Source organism: Pipra filicauda, unplaced genomic scaffold (genome assembly GCF_003945595.2).
Source record: "Pipra filicauda isolate LSUMZ 115617 unplaced genomic scaffold, ASM394559v2 scaffold282_size1924045_pilon, whole genome shotgun sequence".
NCBI lineage: Eukaryota > Metazoa > Chordata > Aves > Passeriformes > Pipridae > Pipra > Pipra filicauda.
Genome location: NW_024104401.1, coordinates 672427 through 689986, shown reverse-complemented (window position 1 = coordinate 689986; position 17560 = coordinate 672427). Strand labels below are relative to the sequence as shown.

General features: G+C 55.3%; 1 protein-coding gene across 1 annotated transcript; it reads left to right on the top strand.

Moving 5' to 3' along the window:
* The first annotated feature begins 110 nt into the window (after positions 1-110).
* Positions 111-7499, top strand: LOC120323544 (maestro heat-like repeat-containing protein family member 6). Its single transcript, XM_039382803.1, has 15 exons — positions 111-2050; positions 2289-2353; positions 2466-3020; positions 3188-3336; positions 3567-3714; positions 3960-4147; positions 4235-4372; positions 4650-4764; positions 4935-5072; positions 5399-5575; positions 5707-5862; positions 6020-6121; positions 6513-6615; positions 6853-6909; positions 7204-7499. Exons 1-15 carry the CDS (start codon positions 1936-1938, stop codon positions 7407-7409), a joined length of 2412 nt encoding a protein of 803 aa, XP_039238737.1. The 5' UTR covers positions 111-1935; the 3' UTR covers positions 7410-7499.
* Positions 7500-17560: the final 10061 nt, after the last annotated feature.

Genomic DNA, 17560 nt, shown 5'->3' with positions numbered 1-17560 from the left:
ACAGGCTGTGGGTAGGGCTGAGCAACTGGGGGGCAGAGGCCATAAGCAGCCCCCAGGCAGCCTCCCGGTTCCCTGCCAGCCGGCTGCTCTGGCGCTCACCCGGGGCATCTCCCATGCCTGCGGCAGAAGGCCTGGAGGCCTGGGCAGGAGGGTGGGCACACTACCAAGGGGGCCAGGGATTCTGAACTCAAAACGCAGGCCTTTCTGGAGTGGAAGGAAGAAGTAGCAGAAGGTGAAGCAAGGCCTCCTCTGGCTCAGGTTGCAGGATGGAGGGAAGTCAGCACTGTGCTGTCTGCTGCAAAGATGGCCCAGTTCACAAGCTCAGGTTTTGCTTTTAGAGGATCCTACCTTGGGCTTGCTGGAGCCCATTCCCTACCAATGCACAGCCCCCCACTGCTCTTGCATCAAGTGTTCTGCACCCGTGGCAACACGTGTGCCCTGTGTCCACGTGGGAGCAGTAACCGGCAAAAGACATCTGCTGCCAGCACTTGTCTTGGCTGCTCCTTCAGGAGGCCGGCACCTTAATCAGAGACACGGAACACGTTTGCACCCCTGAGTTCTCCCTGTCCCCTTCACTTTTCCCAATGCCCTGGCTATCAGCTGGGAGTCGCAGCCAGACATGCAGAACCTGGAGCTTTGAACATCAGACTGGGCAGCTTTTATTTTGCAGAATGCAAGAAAAAGTCCAAATAACACGAGGAATCTTGACAGGATGTCTAACCAATCTAATCTTCCTGCAAAACTCAGCAACTGAGGGGAGTTTTGTGCTGCAGCTCATCACTTGCCCGAAAAAAATCATTCCTCCAAGGAGAAAGTGTTTCTGCTCTGACAGCTGCTGAGCACAGCCACCAATTGCTCCAGCTGCCGCTCCCAACAGCCCCCTGCAAGAGCACAGACATCAGTGCCCGTTGGCTTTGGCTGCCCTGGGGCAGAGAAGTGCCCCGGGGACACAGCTGTGTGGGGCAGGAGACGGGCACCAGCCCTGCCAGGACTGGGGGCGGTGGCAGGTCTCCTTGGGCGAGGACTTGCCAGAGCTGCTGATTTTGGTGCAGCCCCGGGCAATGGGGTGGGAGCAGCATTGGTGCCCTCGCCCCCACGTTCCTTCTGTGTGTCACAGCCCCGTGTTTGGGAGGGCACCAGCCGGCACTTCTCCCAAGGAGCCCGTGCCAGCTCGTGTGGAGGCCCCGTGGCCTTCCCGCTGCGGCTGCGTCGGCAGCCGAGGGGGCTCCTTCTGCTGCCGTGGGCAGGCACAGCAGGGGAGGGTTTGCTTAGTTTTTCAGCTGTGCCTAAAGTTCGTGTCCAGCTGTCTTAGATACTTTGGAGAATGGACTCCTTCCCACCTGAGGCAGGTTGGCCGGGCTGGGGGAGTCCCCAGGGCATGGGGCAGGGTGTCACAGGGCCCTTTGTGACACGTGAGGACATAGTAGTGGTGGTGAGGTGGCCACGCCTCAGTGCTCCTCGGAGCATGCAACGGGACAGACGGAACAGAGCGGTGCTGTGCGGAGCCCCCGTGCAGCCAACTCCTTCCTTTCTGACCCGGAGCATTTTGGTGGATTTTCTGTGCTGCGAGCGTCCTCAAGGCCAGACCGTGGGACTTGGTGACACGGAGCTTTTGTGAGGTGTCCCCAATCCCTGCGGCAGCTGCCCTTGAGGCCGCGCTGCAGCACTTGCTAACCCCTAGCGTTTGCTAGGCTTTTCTGTCTTTCAGGTGTCCTTGAGCCCAGACTGCAGGACTTGCTGACCCATACCGTTTGTTAGGCTTTTCTCTCTTTCAGGTGCCCTCGAGGCCAGACCGCAGGATTGGGGACCCGGAAATTTTCCGGAGTCTCCAATCCCTGCGGTAGGTGGCCTCGAGGGCAGCCTGCCGGACTTGGTGACCCGGAGATCTTCCGAGGTGTCTCTCTCTTGCAGGTGCCTTCAAGACCAGGCTGTGGGATGGCGGGAAGACGCCTGAGCCTGCTCAGGCCCTTTCGGAAGAAGAAGGAAGGCCCTGGAGCTGCCCCAACCCAGCACCCGGAGAAGATGGAGCAGTTGCATCCCCTGCAGGAAGGTGAGTGGCACAGCTGGGCCCCAGGGCTGGTGGCTGCAGCCGGCTCTGCCTCATCCCACCCCATCCCCTGTGGACATGGCCAGGGAAAGGGAGGGGGGAAGAGGGCCCAGGACTGCTCCCCCGGCAGTTCCATGCACTGGGCATCCCAGGCTGGCCCTGCCTGTGGATGCAGGGCTGGGCCGTGTTCTCCGGCCTGTCCCGCAGCCCCTCAGCTCTGACCGCGCTCGCTCTTTGCCAGATCCAGGACGGGACCGGACACAAGACCAGGACCGTGCCCGTGGCTGCTTCCGCAGGGCAGCACAGGTACCTGCAGCCACAGCCTCCTGGGCTGGGCCTGCTGTCCCTGCTCAGCCTGGCACTGCTGTCAGAGCTCACCGGCACATCCCTCTCTTCCCTGCTCTCCGTTCTTCTGCAGGCCTTTCTGAAATTCTTGGGCATTCGGCGTAAAAGGACCACAACCAGACCAACCGAGGTCATGGCACAGCCTGACCCCAGCCCGACTGAGCTCGAGGCAGACCCTGATGTCACCAACACACTGACTGATGGCACAGGAAACTCTGATACCCCGACGATTGTTCACACAACAAAGTCTGACCCTGCTATGACTGATGCTACAACAGACGCTGACACCCCATCGATTGTTCACACAACAAAGTCTGACCCTGCTATGACTGATGCTACAACAGACACTGACACCCCATCGATTGTTCACACAACAAAGTCTGACCCTGCTATGACTGATGCTACAACAGGCGCTGAGAGCCCATCGATTGATCGCACTGCAATCTCTGACATCCCGTTGAGCGATGAACCCACAAACTCTGGCGCTGCACCACCCGATCTCACTGCGGAGGCCGACACTGCAATGACCGAGGGCACTGCAGACACTGACCTCGTGCCCAGGGAGAGTGCGAACTATGCTCCCACTCCAGATATTTTTGAGGAGAATGGTGTCTCCAGTCCAGAGCAAGTAAGCAGCCTGTGCCCAAGGCTCAAGCCACTCCAGGGGGTTGTGGACCCTCAAGCCAGCTCCCCTGGGCCCTCTCAGCCTTTGAGGCCAGCACAGTGTGGTGGGAAGGGAAGCACTCATCAGGGAAGCTGGGCAAGTTGGCAGCTCTTCCCCCATGCCTCCTCCAGGTGCCAGCCTTCGTCAGGGACGTGCACCAGAGACTGACAGACAGTGCCACTCCAGAAGAGAAGCTGCTGGCAGAATTTCTGAGGCTGACTGATGAACACCCTGCTGATGTTGTGTTCACCCTCCTGCGCTGTGCCCCATCGTGTGACAGGTACAGGGCCTCCCTGCCTTCACGGCTCGGGGCTTACCAGCCTTCAGAGCGCATCACCCTGTCCATCCCGTCCTACATGGTCTGCCAGAGGGACGGAGAGTTCCAGGACCATCTGGAGCCTCTGTTTCCCAGCCCTGCCATGTCAGCCTCCATCCTGCTGCCATGGTCCCTCCCTGCTCCTCAAGGCACTTTGGCCAGCACCCCCCTGACACAGAACTCTGGCCCCACAGAGCTGCTGCAACCCTGTGGAAGACCATCGCCTCATCGGGAAGGACAGTGGTGAAGGTGCTGCCAGTGCTGCTCCGTGTGATGCAGAACTGGCCACAGCTCAGCATGTCCACCTCCGACGGGGACAAAACACATGTCTTTGCCCTGGCTGTGAGTTTCTGGAACTGGACTTTACTTGCCCACAGGTCACTTCTCCAGTAGCTCTCCATCCTCCCTGAGCACTGCATCTCCCTGCCTCAGGCACTGGGCTGGAAACCTGGCTTAGGGGCGGGTTCAGGGGCACCAGGCTGGGGGCTGCCCCTGCGTCTTCCCTGGCCTCTCCCTCCCCCACCTGGGCTCTTTCACATGGACATCTGGGCACTGAGAGCTGTGTCCGGGTGGTTTATCTTTTGCAGGCAACCAGGGTGATTTGGGAGATTCTCCAGGTGCTCCAGTGCACAGAGCCATTGAAAAAGTATTCCACCCGTCTCGTCGTGGATCTGCTCTTCCAGATTTCCATCAGCCCAGAGCAGACACCAGAGGAAGTTGACACCTTGTGGAGGGAATGCCAGAAGCAATACGACCTTCCAACAGACTCCAAGAGGTGCTCTGTCCCAGTCCTCCTGACCCTCTCATGCCCTCGGGGCTGCTCAGGGCTCCCAGCGTGACCTGGGCTTTGCTCTGCACCCAGGTTTGCAGTGCTGACCATGAAGGCCCTGCTTTGTTATCTGGAGTGTGAAGATGTCGTGCTTTCAATGGAACGGAAGCGTGGCTGGGACACGCTCCTCAGTGCTGACACTCACCACTATGCAGTGGGTCTGCTGGCCAGGTGAGACCCCCTTGTCCCCGCTGCCCCTGTCATTTCTGCCCTCTGCACGGGGCACCCCACGCAGTGCCCGTGGTCGTGGGCCAGAGGGCCTTGTCACCCAGGGATGGCCGAGCAGAGTGGCAAAGGCTGGGAGAGGCGGGTGCGCAGGAGGAGCCGCCTGCCAGAGAGCCCTCGTCCCCTCCCAAACTGGTGGGGAAAGACCAGGACTCTGTCAGTGAGTCCCAGGAGAGTTGGCCCACCCGGCTCAGGGTTGATGGTGCCTGTTTCCCCCTGGCAGGGAGATGCGCCGTGCCTCGAGCCCCTTGTATTACCCGATTGCCCGCTGCCTGCTGAGGCTGCTCAGCAGAGAGAAGACCTGCTGGGAGCTTCCTGCCATGGCGTTCGTTGTGGAGGTGAGCCTGATGGCGAGCGCTGCCTTGCTGACCTGCCTCCACCTCTCTGCCCTCTCGCAGCCGCAGCTGCCGGGGACGGTGCCGCGCCCTGCGCTGCTGCCTGGGCCCAGCCCGGTGCGGGTCTGGGCTCCTGCCGGCCGGGCATCCCGTCACTGCTCCGTGCCTTTCAGGTCCTGGACTGCCCAAACATGACTGAATGGAGTGACAGCGTCCTGGAGATCCTTTCCAGGCGCCTGTGGAGCCAGTGCACAGAGATGCGTCGCCTGGTGTTGAGAGGCCTCGTGGTGCTGAGCAAGGCTCCTGTGATGGTGAGGAGGGGGCAATTGGCTGAAGCTGTGCCGGCAGCCTGGGGCTGGGGAGCGCAATCGCTTGGGCTTGGCTGGGCCAAGGGGAGGTTTAGCTTGGGGAGTAGGGAAAGCTTCTTCACTCAGAGGGTGCTCTGGCACTGGAACAGGCCCCACTGGGAAGAGGTCACAGCCCCAAGGCTGCCAGAGCTCGAGGACAACACTCTCAGGGACACGATGGGATTGTTGGGCATGGTCCTGTGCAGGGCCAGGAGCTGGACTCAGTGATCCTTGTGGGTCACTTCCAACTTGGGATATTCTAGGATTCCACAGCATTGTGTTCCACACAGGCTGACGGCATGCGGAGCCTGACACGAAGCCTCGTGGAAGTACTGTGGGATACAGACAGAGAGCTGGTCAGGATGGCCCTCTCTGTATTCATCAATGAAGTCCAGGACAGAGACATCCGAATCTCCACCCCCACTGCCCTGCGGCTGGCTGAGGTGCTCCAGCCACTCTTTGGCTACGTAAGGCTCTGTGCCCCCCACCCCAGGCGCTGGGTGCTGCCAGGAAACTGTGGCCTGTGGATTTGCAGGCTTGTGCCCCGGTGGGCCTGGAGCAGCAGGTGCTGAGGTCTTTTCCTCTTCCTTTCCATCAGGACAACATCCATGTGCAAGTGCTCTCCATTTACCTCTTCCGAAAGGTGATGGAGTTGGGAGTGGAGGAGAGTAAACAACCCCTGAAGACACACATCATCTTCAGCCTGCTCCCACTTTTTTTCCACTGGCATAATGAGAACCAGGATGTGGCAGAAGTGAGAACTTGCAGGGTCTGGTGTGCCTGCGGCAGGGGGCTGGGCTGTCTCCTGGCCTGGCACCTCAAAGGCTCCAGTCTCCTCCTGGCCTTGGTCCAAGGACACGGTCCCGTGCCCTGGGCTGCAATGCCATGTCCTGGTCTCTGTTGCTCTGCAGGCGTCTCGGGAAGCGCTGCTTCGTGCAGTGTGGTTCCTGAAGAGGAGGGATCTTGTGAAGCTGCTGGAGACAGAGCAGCCTTGGAGGTTCAGTGAGTGCCTGGTAAGGACGACCCCAAAGCCGCAGTCCCCAGTGCCCAGAGTGCGGGGCCGGCACTGTGCCCCTGCCCACTGCTGCAGCCGCCCGCGGGACAGCAGCCTGCGCCCCACCCGCTGCTGCCTTGCCTGGGGCGTGCGGGCTCCTCTGCGGGCTGCTCTGCCCCCGAGCCAGGGTGCCGCTGGAGCCCCGGCCCAGCTGGGCTGTGGGGCAGGGCGGCCCCGCGGCTGCCGGGGAGCAGCCGGCCCTCTGCTCCCTCCAAAGCCGGCCCCAGCGGCTGCTGCCCGGGCCTCAGGGCTGTGCGGGCAGGGGAGGCCAGTGCTGGGCGCAGGCAGCGCCCGGCCAAGGGGCAGAGCCCCAGCCAACCCTTCCCTCTGCGCCCTGCCGCTCTCTGCAGCTGGAAAAGGACAAGAGAAGAGCGGTCGACTATGTGTGCCAGGCCCTGCCGTACCTGGAGAGCCCACAGGAGCCCGTGCGAGAGGCGGCCCTCAGGTTCATTGGTGAGCCACAAGGTCCCTCCCCGCCCCGCTGCAGCTCGGCCCCAGCCCCGAGGGATGTGCTGGGGGGCCCCGAGTGCCCTGGTGGCTGCCGCCCTGTGCCAGCCCAGCCCTGGGGAGTCCCGAGGCGGGAAGGCCCCGGGCTCAGCTCTGCCAGGGCAGGAGGGTGCGTGGCCGGGCCGGCAGCGCCGCCGGGGGGGAGCTGTGCCGCTGGGGCCCTGACAGGGTCTGTGTTCCCAGGGATCGCCGGCAGGTACCTGCGGGGACAGCGGGTAGAGCTGCAGATCGTCATTGACGGTGAGTGAGGGCAGTGGGGCTGGTGAGGGGAGCACAGAGCCCGGGGCAGGGAGCTGCAATCCTGCCCTGGCTGCGCAGGGCTCTGCTCCCTGCAGAGATGAGGAACGGCTTGGGCAGAGCAGAGATTTCAGGGGCACGGGGGGTATTGGTGGCCAGCACCTTCTGGCTGATCCCGTTGGGCCCTGCTCCCTCCTGGCCATGGCAAGAGCTGGGTGAGATGGTCCTGGCAGGAGGGGCTTCTTGGCTCGCCAGAGATCTGCTCTCTGAGCTTGGCTCTGTTCTTTTCTCTTCCAGTTATTGAAGGCATGACTCCTGACAGCGCTGCTGTCAAAAGCCTGGCACTTCAAACCCAGGAAATCCTAAGAGCTGTCCAGAGACCTCAGTTTTATCCAGGTTCCAGCGGTTTGAAGATCAGCTCCAGAATGTGCAGAATAGGGAGGTTCCTCTGTGGGGCAGCTGCCGGAGGTCAGCGGAGAACTGATCCTGGGAACCCTGTCTGATGGGACCGCCTGAGCCTGCGGGACAGACCCCTCTCTGCAACCAGTTCCTGTTCCTCCACCTTGAGACTATGAAATCCCTCTTAGCATACACAGAGGCTCAGGAGGTTTTTTTTGTGCCCGGTGTCCACAGGGCATCTGGGAAGAGGGGAAAAAGGGCCCTTGTGCTCCACAACACTTGCCCAAAGGTGCAGTGGGGAAGGGGAAAGTGCCCCAAAGGCCCTTGGCCTTGGGGGGTTCTGCTGGAGCCTCAACAGTTGCAGCAGAGCGGATGGGCAGAGCCTGGAGCTGTGGGGCTCCCTGAGAAGCTGGCCCTGGGAGGTGCCCACAAGCCCTGTGCCAGCCGGGAAGCAGCATCTGTGGCCTGCCTGTGTGTTGCTGTCTGGCTTGCTGAGGGCTGGGAGGTGCCTCCTGAGCCAGCTCCCATGGAGCTCCTTCAGGGCTGCGCCACTGCCGGGCCGGGTGTGGGGGCTGGGGAGAGCCTGAGGGGACGGGGCGCTGGGAGGCCCTGAAGGGCTGAGGGGCTGCGGAGGCCCTGCCAGGACAAGGGAGTGGGAAGCAGCGAGGGGAATGCGTGAGGGGGTGGGTGGCAGGAGGCTGCGAGGGGACAGGCTGGGCAGAGGAGGCCCTGAGGGGACAGGCTGTGGGTAGGGCTGAGCAACTGGGGGGCAGAGGCCATAAGCAGCCCCCAGGCAGCCTCCCGGTTCCCTGCCAGCCGGCTGCTCTGGCGCTCGCCCAGGGCATCTCCCATGCCTGCGGCAGAAGGACTGGAGGCCTGGGCAGGAGGGTGGGCACACTACCAAGGGGGCCAGGCTGGCCTGGCTGGGGACAAGGAGGGCAAGGGGGCCCTGCCGGGGCACGTCCCCTGGGTGCTGCCGGCCAGGGGCAGGGGCAGGGGCAGGGCCGTGGGCCAGCCCGGGTCCCCACGGCTGCCCAGCCCACGGGGCTGTGTCCCAGGGCCCGCTGAGCCAGAGCTCTGGGCCCGCGGAGGTGCTGCCAGCACGGGGAGGGCCTGGGGGGGCACCTTGGGCACCTCGGGCAGTCACTGCCACCCAAGCCACAGACAAGAGCAGCAGGCTGTGCACAGGAGCAGCAGCAGCCACAACGCCTGGGCCTCCTCAGCCAGGCACCCACACCGGCCAGCATGCCAAAAGCGGGCATGCTGTGGGCACGATTGCACCAGTTTTGGCCAAAGGCTTCAGGAAAAGTGGCCACGAGGCCTCTCTATTGACTGCCCAGCCTGAAATGATCAGGCAGAAGAGCTGAGTTGTCACTTATTTTTTGAGCTGTCGCCAAAGTTTATTTCCAGCTGTCTTAGACACTTTTGAGAACAGACCCTTCTCCCAGACATAATGCAGTTGGTGAATTGCAGTCGTATCTCAGATGTAGCTGGAGGGGACGGGTAGGGGGAGATGGAAGCAGACATTTTGCCTGTACTTGGCTTCCTGAGACAGTGCTTAGAGTGCTCTGCTGTCACATCAAATCAGAGGAAGATGCCATGAACTGCTCACATCGTTCCCCTCTTTCCAAGAGGACAATATGCTGTCTTCTCTTATGATCACTTTTTGAGGTTCTCCTCAGTCACGGCTGTAAGGAGGACACTGGAGTTGGAGAAAAGCCACCTTCTCTTTACAGTCAGCCTTAAACAGAGGGGAGAGTGGCTGTGTGCATCTCGGAGCTCTCCTTCACCTCTCTGCCCTGATGTAATCAGGCCCTTCCTTTTTTCAGTAATTAATAGCAACAGTCATAAGGGCAATGCAAGAATAACTGAGGAAGCCCACCTGAGCACATAGGATCATGCATTAACAGCAGCTCCAGGGAGCATCTTTTACTGCTTTTACTGTCCTGTGGGACTCACGGTGCTGTTCTTGCCAGTGTTTTCCACTGTGGTGCCAACCTTCCAAAGTAACTGGTGGTTCTGGGTGGCTTTGGTCTTGGCTGCCCAACTTGGAAAGTTTTTAAAGGGCCCAGTTTTGGAAAAGCAGAAGCAGCTTCTCCAATGAAGCAACTTGGGTCAAACACCTAAAACTTGCAGGCTCCCCCTTGTTCCCTGAGAAAAAGATCAGTCCATATTTCATACCTTGCCATCCTCCCTCCTCACCTAAAGCTACCAGTCAGGGGGCAGCTAATCCCCAAACTGCTGGTGAGGAGCCTCTCCTCACTCTTGTCAGGACCCTAAGGGCACTAATAGACCTTGATGGCCCTGACCAGCCCCTCCACTGGGACTCCACTCACAGCCCCAGCTATTGGAAGCCCCGGATCTCCAGTCTCTGAGTGATGTGGTGGGAGCGCCGAGCTGTAGCTCAGCCAAGGGAACGTGGCTGGGGTGAGTTATCTCAATACTGAGGCTTTCCCTCACCCTCCCTGTTTCTCCTCTGATGTTGCTCTGGGAAGCACAACAAGAGCCTCTGTCCTCTCCTCATCCCTGTCTCTCTCTCCTGGCTAGATCTGGAGTTCAGCTCTGCCTGTATTTTGGCTACAGCCTCTCCTGCATGGAGGGCCCTCATTACACTGGAGTGTTCTGGAGCAATTAGCAGTTGCTGTGTCCGACCTGCAATGCCACATGCTGGCCAACACACATCAATCCATCTAGTTTTATTTCTCCCAAGTCCCGTATCCAGAACCAGCACTGGCTGCAGGGTTGTTGTGGTTTAACCCCATCCAGCCCCCAAGCCCCTCACAGCCACTTCCTCACTCCCCCACCAGCAGGACCAGGGACAGGATGGGAAGGGCAAAAGCCAGAAAACCTGTGGATAAAGACAGTTTAACAGGGAAAGCAAAAGCCATGCACACAAGCAAAGCAAAACAAGGAATTCATTCACTGCTTCCCACGGGCAGCAGGTGTTCAGCCATCTCCAGGAGAGCAGGGCCCCCTCCCATGGAATGGGAAGACAAACACCATCACTCCAAACCTTCCCTTCCTTCTTTCCCCCAGCTTGATATACTGAGCATGATGTCATATGGTCTGGACTATCCCTTGGGTCAGTCTGGATCACCTGTCCCAGCTGTGTCTCCTCCCAACCTCCCATGCACTCCCAACTCCCTTGCCAGTGTGGCAGTAGGGAAAGCAGAAAATGCCTTGGCTCTGTGTGAAGCTTTGCTCAGCAATAACAAAAAACATCTCTGTATTATCAACCCTGTGTTCAGCACAAATCCAAAACATAGCCCTGTACCAGCCACTGAAAAGACAATAAACTCTACCCCAAGCTGAAACGAGCCCAAGTGTTCATGCTGGCAATTCTTAGAGTGTGATCTTAAAGATCCAGCAAGGCCATTTGCACCCGATTTTCCCATACAAGCCTCTGGAAGAATAGCTCCTGTGCTTCACAGAGCACCATGTTTTATCCATGAGTCTGCCACAAACCATGCAAGGCTCTTCCAGAGCAGCGTTAGGGAGAATTTGGCTATTTCCAAACAGAAGGCCCCAGAGGGGTGGGTGCTACTGAATCAATTAACAACCCCACACAGCAAAGGTGATGCCTTTGGTGAGATTTTCAGGCCAAGCCATATGTCTGGCAGCTAACCCTGGAGATTTGACTACATTCCCAGGGAAATGGCTGGTCTCTGGACTGAGAGAACTTTGCCTCAGGGCAAAAGCAACCCACCGCTCATGCCACTCTCTTAGAGCCTTGCACAAATCCCATGGACCACGAGAGGTTACGTGGGTACAGCGTGGGCACCCCATGCCTCCTGCCTCCACTGCAAAACAGGGAAGGGACCTTCCTGCAGGGATCAACCCACCGACATCCCAGCTCCAGAAAGGCAGAGAGCTCTGCCAGTGTTTGCTATAAATCCCTTGGGCTCAGGTCTAATTGCTAAGATGGAATGATACGTTACTGGGGATTTCAAACACCTCTATTAAAAAAGAACTGTGGGAAACAGTACAAGGGAATCATGGAAAGAGCTCTGGGATCCTGTGTGAGGTGGGAGAAAAAAACACTTCTGCCAGAAACAAAGGATTAAAACCCATGAAGGGCTTCAACTGCAGCTTGTGAAAATACCATGTTTAGAACATTGGATCTAAGAGACATCATAAATAAATATCTAATCCATGATAGAAAGCCAAAACAGCTTCCTTTGATATACAAAGCATGTTTTAAATGGCTATTTTAACAAAAATACCAGATTTTTTCCTGGAAAGAAGAAACACTCAAATGAGCATTTATTGCATTTGAAACCCAGTTTCCTCTCTGATTTTTTTTTTTTAAAGGACGATGTTGGCTGCTCCTGCCAGTCCTGTGTATAATATACATATCTTCCAAACACAGAGAGCAAAGTGTTGGCTGCAAATCAGAATTTTCCCTGCTAAACAGACCTCAGAATCATGGAATGGTTAGGAATAGACCTTAGATCATCTGAGATAAGGCGAAGGGCGAGAAAGAATATCTCTGCCACTCCCGGAACAAGCTTTCCCCTGGACTATGGTTCAAAAGCACCAAAACTCTTAATTCCCATGAAATGCAAGCAGATCTCCAAACTGAGAGAGGGCAGGCTTAGATGAGATATTAGGAGGAGACTCTTTGCTGTGAGGGTGGTGAGGTAAATCCACATCCCCTGTGCCCGCCCCCGAAGGGCAATGTCTGGTGCTGCTGCCGTCAACGTCACTGCCTGTCAGGACAGGCTGCACCAAACCCAAACAAGCAGAACAACCAGCCTGCTGACAAGGTTGTTCACAAAACCCAGAGTCTGGAATTGCCTCTGGCAGCAGCTTGCCCAGGGTTTAGTCCAGAGGAGGGAGACTTGCCCATGTCACAGTTGCTTAGGCGTGAAGTGACAGCCAGTTGAGTCCCAGAGGGAAGGCTTTCCAGATGAAGCCTGTAGGTCGCTGCTTCCAACAGCACAGGGACCAGTACAGAGGGGAAGCTTGTGGGACAGTTACTGGGGCTGGGCAGGCTCAGCCACTGGGGGTGACAGCAGGAGTTTTAGGGACTGAAATCTCAGCGCAGCCAAAGCAGATGTAGAACAAAGCATAACATAATGGTTATGTTATCATCCATGGAAGGATCTACAAGGGACCTGCACTCCCATGGAGCGGGAACTGCTGTCCTTTTAAGAGAGTCCCACTGTCTTGCCCAAAACTATCAGGAGTTTCTTGCTAGAGGCTGGTGCCACATTGGGAACTGAGGGCCCTTTGTGTTGAATGAAACCCCCAGTTTCCCCTGGATGGGTCCTTAAAGATAAGGAGCAGCAGAATGGCTGTGCTTATTACAGGGACTGCACCAAGTGACACAGGATGGCAGTAGAATTACAGGATCATGGAATCATTACAATTGGAAAAGCCCTCTAAGATCACAGAGTTCAACATTAATCCAGCACTGCCAAGCCCGCCACTAAACCATGTCCCCAAGTGCCACATCCACACTTTTTTTTGAACACTTCCAGGGATGGTGACTTCACCACTGGCCTGGGCAGACAGTTTTGATGTCTGACCACACTTTCAATAAAGAAATCTTCCCTAACATCCAATCTAAACCTCCCCTGCCATAACTTGAGGCTGTTTCCTCTCATCCTATCCCTTGTTACCTGGCAGCAGTGTCAGACCCCCATTTGGGTCCACCCTCCTGTCAGGGAATTGTAGAGAGCGATAAGTTCTTGCTCTGGGTCTGTCCTACAAGAAACATCAGCACCAAAGAAAATCCTGCCCTTAAGGAGAGGGGCAATTTAATATCTGGATGAAATGAAGAGCAAACCTGTGTTGCCAGGCAGATCCATTGTGGGCTGGTTCCTCCAGGTGGATTGTCAGCTGTCCCTGACTGAGCAGTGGTGGCCGTGTTGCCCATACACAAAGAGCCCCATGGCCACTCTAAATTGCACCCCACCCACTGGACAGTGAAATGATTTTCCAGCTCTTCTCACATTCCCATTAACTTAGGAGCACTCCACTGGATTCATGGTTTCTCAAAATTCAGAAGGATGTTTTTGGTCGTTGAGGACATACTTTGAGGTCATGAACTTCGAATTTCAGAAGGATGTATTTGGTCCCTGAAGTCATGGCATTAACTCGTGCAGATCCCATGTCTTCCACACAGAGTCAGCACAAAAACATGCACACTCACTAAGTTTTAAGGCCACTATCCTGCTTTTTTTTCCCAGCCACTTTCAGATAGGCTCTGGGAAGAGAAAAATCGTTCATTTTTTGATATATTTCCTTCTCCTATTTAAAAAATTCAATTTTGGTATCTAGGAAAATTTTGTAGTTCTGAGCACTTTACCTTAAGCAAAGTCCCTTCCCCTCAAAAAGAAGATAAATTAAATTCCAAGGCAGTCACCCTTCTCCTTCAATCTAAAACCCACACACGGACTTTCACCATTCATTTTTTCATCTCCAGAGATGTTTAGGCTTTGGTTTCCCAGTACTTCCATGCAGCTAAGTGAGCTGTTACCACCTGAAGAGGTTCTGGGTCGAACAGCCGCTCGCAGCACAGCAACTGTCCAAGCACCCTGGGAAATGCCTCCAGTCCCACTGATCAGGAATAAGCAGGAGGAAGAGCCGAGCCAAGGGCATGCCCCCATGCCTGCAGGAGGGTGCCCACTGCTCAGAGGCCTCAACGCCTAACAGCGAGCCTCTTCCTCAGGGCAGGCAAGTCTCCTCATCCAGGGATGCCACAGGCACTCGGGACCCTGAAGCCCAGCTCCTCAACTCCATCTCAGTGAAGAGGACACGCTGGAAGCCAGACAGGACGTAGCCACCACCTCTCTGTTTTGCCCTTTTGCAAATTGACTTGCTCTGTGCCCTCTGCTCTGCTTAATTGATCCTCTGCCCATCTCCAGCAAACAAATTGTTCTCCTGTCTCATTCATAATATGCTCCAAATAAAGTGTGTTTCTGCCTGAGCAAACGCCCTCCGGGGGTACTTTAAATTGTCACAGTGCATAAGGCTTTCCCTGAAATCTGCATTTTTACAGTGCTGGCTCCCCACAATGGCCCCTGGAGCCACACTTAATCTATTTCAAGGGATGTAGAGACTTCTCTTGCTTAAACAACCTGGCTAGGAAAGCAAAGCTGGCTTTAAACCTTTTTATCCTCCCTTTTCCCCCAGTCCAGCTGGGTTTTCCTTTTCTATCCTGAAAACAAAGAAGTAAACCAAACTTCAAAAAAGTGTTTGCTGATCCATCTCCAAGAACCCATGAAATCGAAGCACCATCCAGTTGAAACTGGGCAAGGGCTCAAATCATTGTGGGATCTGAGGACCAGCAGCAGTCACAGTTGATTCAACCCAGCCTTGCTGCCTGAGGAGCATCGCTGAGGCTGAAGCCCTTCAAAGCACACTTGAGCAAGCAGCCAGTGTGCCCAGGAGATGTGATTCACAACTGTGAAATCCCACCACAAGCTTGTAACTTACTCCAAACCCAAGGCTGGTACAGAAATCCTGCCGAAGGAGAAAGCCATCTGTGCTGATAACAGGGAGGAGCTCAGATCTGAGCTTCTTCACAGCCTTCTCATGTATTTCCAGGACACAAAACCAAGCATCTCCCACCCAACAGAGCTCCCATATTTGTACAGGATAGCTTTAGGGAGCAAGGAACTCCTCAGCATCGGGAGGCACAGATCAAACTGCTCCAGTTTTGTCTTTAAATATGTGTATCATGGAGACAAAAAAAAAAAACAACAAACCAAAACAAGACCAAGACCAAGGTCCCAGAGCCCCTTCCGAGGAACCCCGACATGGGCAGCAAGGCAGGAAAATGCACACGGAGCACACGGAGCAGAGCAAAGGCTTTTCCCCTCGACTGATGCTGGCAGGTTCTCACCACGCGGCCCTGCCTTGCTCAGGGCCAGCAAGGGCAAATTTGGAGCATGGGCTTGGCAGGATATTGCAAAAGCTGGGATCAGAGCTGCATCCCAGCTGGAGTCTAAAATAACTATGAGATTACCTCCACAGGAGCTCAGCCAGCATGGATAATGCTTGGACTGTTCCTCTCCCAGCTTTGCCACAGTCTTGCCTGGCTTTCCTTCCACCTTTCTTCAAAGCCTCCTTCGTTGCAGGAACTTTATTCCTTCCCCTCCCCTGCTGAGGAGAAAGAGAAGGGGAGAGGTCAGGGATCCATGGCTGGAGCCAACAAACAGCATCCCAGTGCCGAGCCAGGGTGATTCCAACACCGGCAGGTGCCAGCCAGAGTTTAGCACAAAGCTGCTTCTCCTTTGTCCTGAAACAGCAAAGTCTCGGGAGAAGGGATGAGAGACACACCATCAGTGATGCTGTGAGGGTACAAATCAGTAATGCAGCCGCCCTCACCTCCCCAGGAAAAAGGGGATCCTTTGTGGGTCCCTTCCAACTCAGGATGTGTGAGGATGGGCACGAATTATGGATGTGCAGGCCTCCTTGGGGAGCTGAGGGCACCTCTCTCCACAGAAATGAGGGCTGCTGCTCCACAGACCTCACAGAAACACAACACTGGACAAACAGATGCTGTGGTCAACTAGAACACAGTGCCCTGGTGACAAAGCCAGGAGGGCTGCAGTCCTCTCTGGGTCACCTTGGCTGCTGGGAAGCTCTTGGTGCAAGGAAGAGGAGAAAGCAAGCAGGACATGTGGTGATAGTACGATTGCCCACACACCCAGGACCTGGCTCAGGGAGAAAGTTTGCCAGTGGTCAGGTTGTTCTCAGCACCTGGGATTCAATGGAGCACTGGAAGCCACCAACCTGCAGCCACAAGGATGCTCTGGTACCAGTGCTGCAGTTCTGGGAGAGGCTGTCCCTCCATCCCCAGCGGTGTGTGATGCTGCCCAGAGCCAACTCCTTCAAAGGAAAAGGGAAGAAGAAGCAGAGCAGGGCACAGAAAACACAAAAGATCAAATGTTCCCAGCACATCTCCATCAAACCTCAGACATGTTACAAAACTGCCTAGTTTTGTTAAGGAAAAGTAGGTGCTGGGTGGGGGTGGGAATGTCTGAAAATTTAATATTCAGAAAAAAAAAAAAAAACTGTGTTTTTTCTGATTTCCATACTGAAAAACAACAATGCAGGAGAAAAGTATCAGTTGGTTTGTCTTAAGGGAAGTTTCCCATTATACAGACACTTTATAAATACATACACTTTATATTTCAATGTATGTATGTATACCTATATATAAATATTATATATGTATGATATGTGTATGTAAATAGTTACATATAAATATTTTAAAATTTTTTTTTACACACTCACCCTTCTCTGTCAAATTTCTCAGCTCCTTTCAAACATCCATGGCAGGACCTGGCAGTGCACTCAGCATCCCAAAGGCTGCGAGTGCTGCTGGGGTGGGGTGACTGATCATTCCAAGATGATCCTTAGGGTCCCCTCCAACACAAACCATTTTGTCCCCTGCCACCAGTGGCAAGACCTGGGCTCCAATGCTGCAGCCAAGCAAAACCCTGACACACTTCAGATCAGGAAAAGACACAACCAAGCAAGGGGGATGTCAGGGGATGAGCTCTAAAGCCATTTATTGAAAGGATAGAAATTCACATGAAACCAAAGCTGGACACGCAGGAGGAGGGATGAGCTTTGTCAGGTTTCTTAAAGGGTCACTGTGTTTCTGATCTTTTAAACAGTCTCTTCATCCCCTTCCAAAGGATGCAGCTTTGGGATGGTAAGAAGCTGTTTCTTCCTCCACTGGAGGGGCACAAAAATAAACCTGTCAGTTCATATTATATACACATATATGGGCTGTAGTTATGTTCTGTGGGGAAATACCACTTTCTCAGTATGTAAAATTAAGAATCATTACCCTTATTTTCTTTATCTTACTGAAATTTTCTTTTTTTTAACCAAAAACTTTGAGACTTGAAGTCTGAAGGTACCTCAGAGCCCATCATCCAGGAGAAAACCAGCTGAGCAGCCAACCTGGGCACATCACGTACAGGACAACAAACCCCAGGGTGCTGGCTACAAGAGCTCTAATCTGGATCTTAACCATGGGACACAAGGACACAAAACAGGGCTCCTTTTCCTTATAAAACAGGCAGTATCTGTACAATGTGGGCACAGCCACAGGTGCCTGGCTGGGATGGCAGGGAATTTAATACCAGAGGCGAAAACCTTTTCTATCTCTTGTTTTTTGGACACACAGGTATTGCATCTGTGTTGGATCATGCATGGAAATGCAAAGCTTTGGTAAAGCTGGAGGACACCAGCCATCCAAAACCTGCCTGTCCTTCAAGGCCAGGGCTGC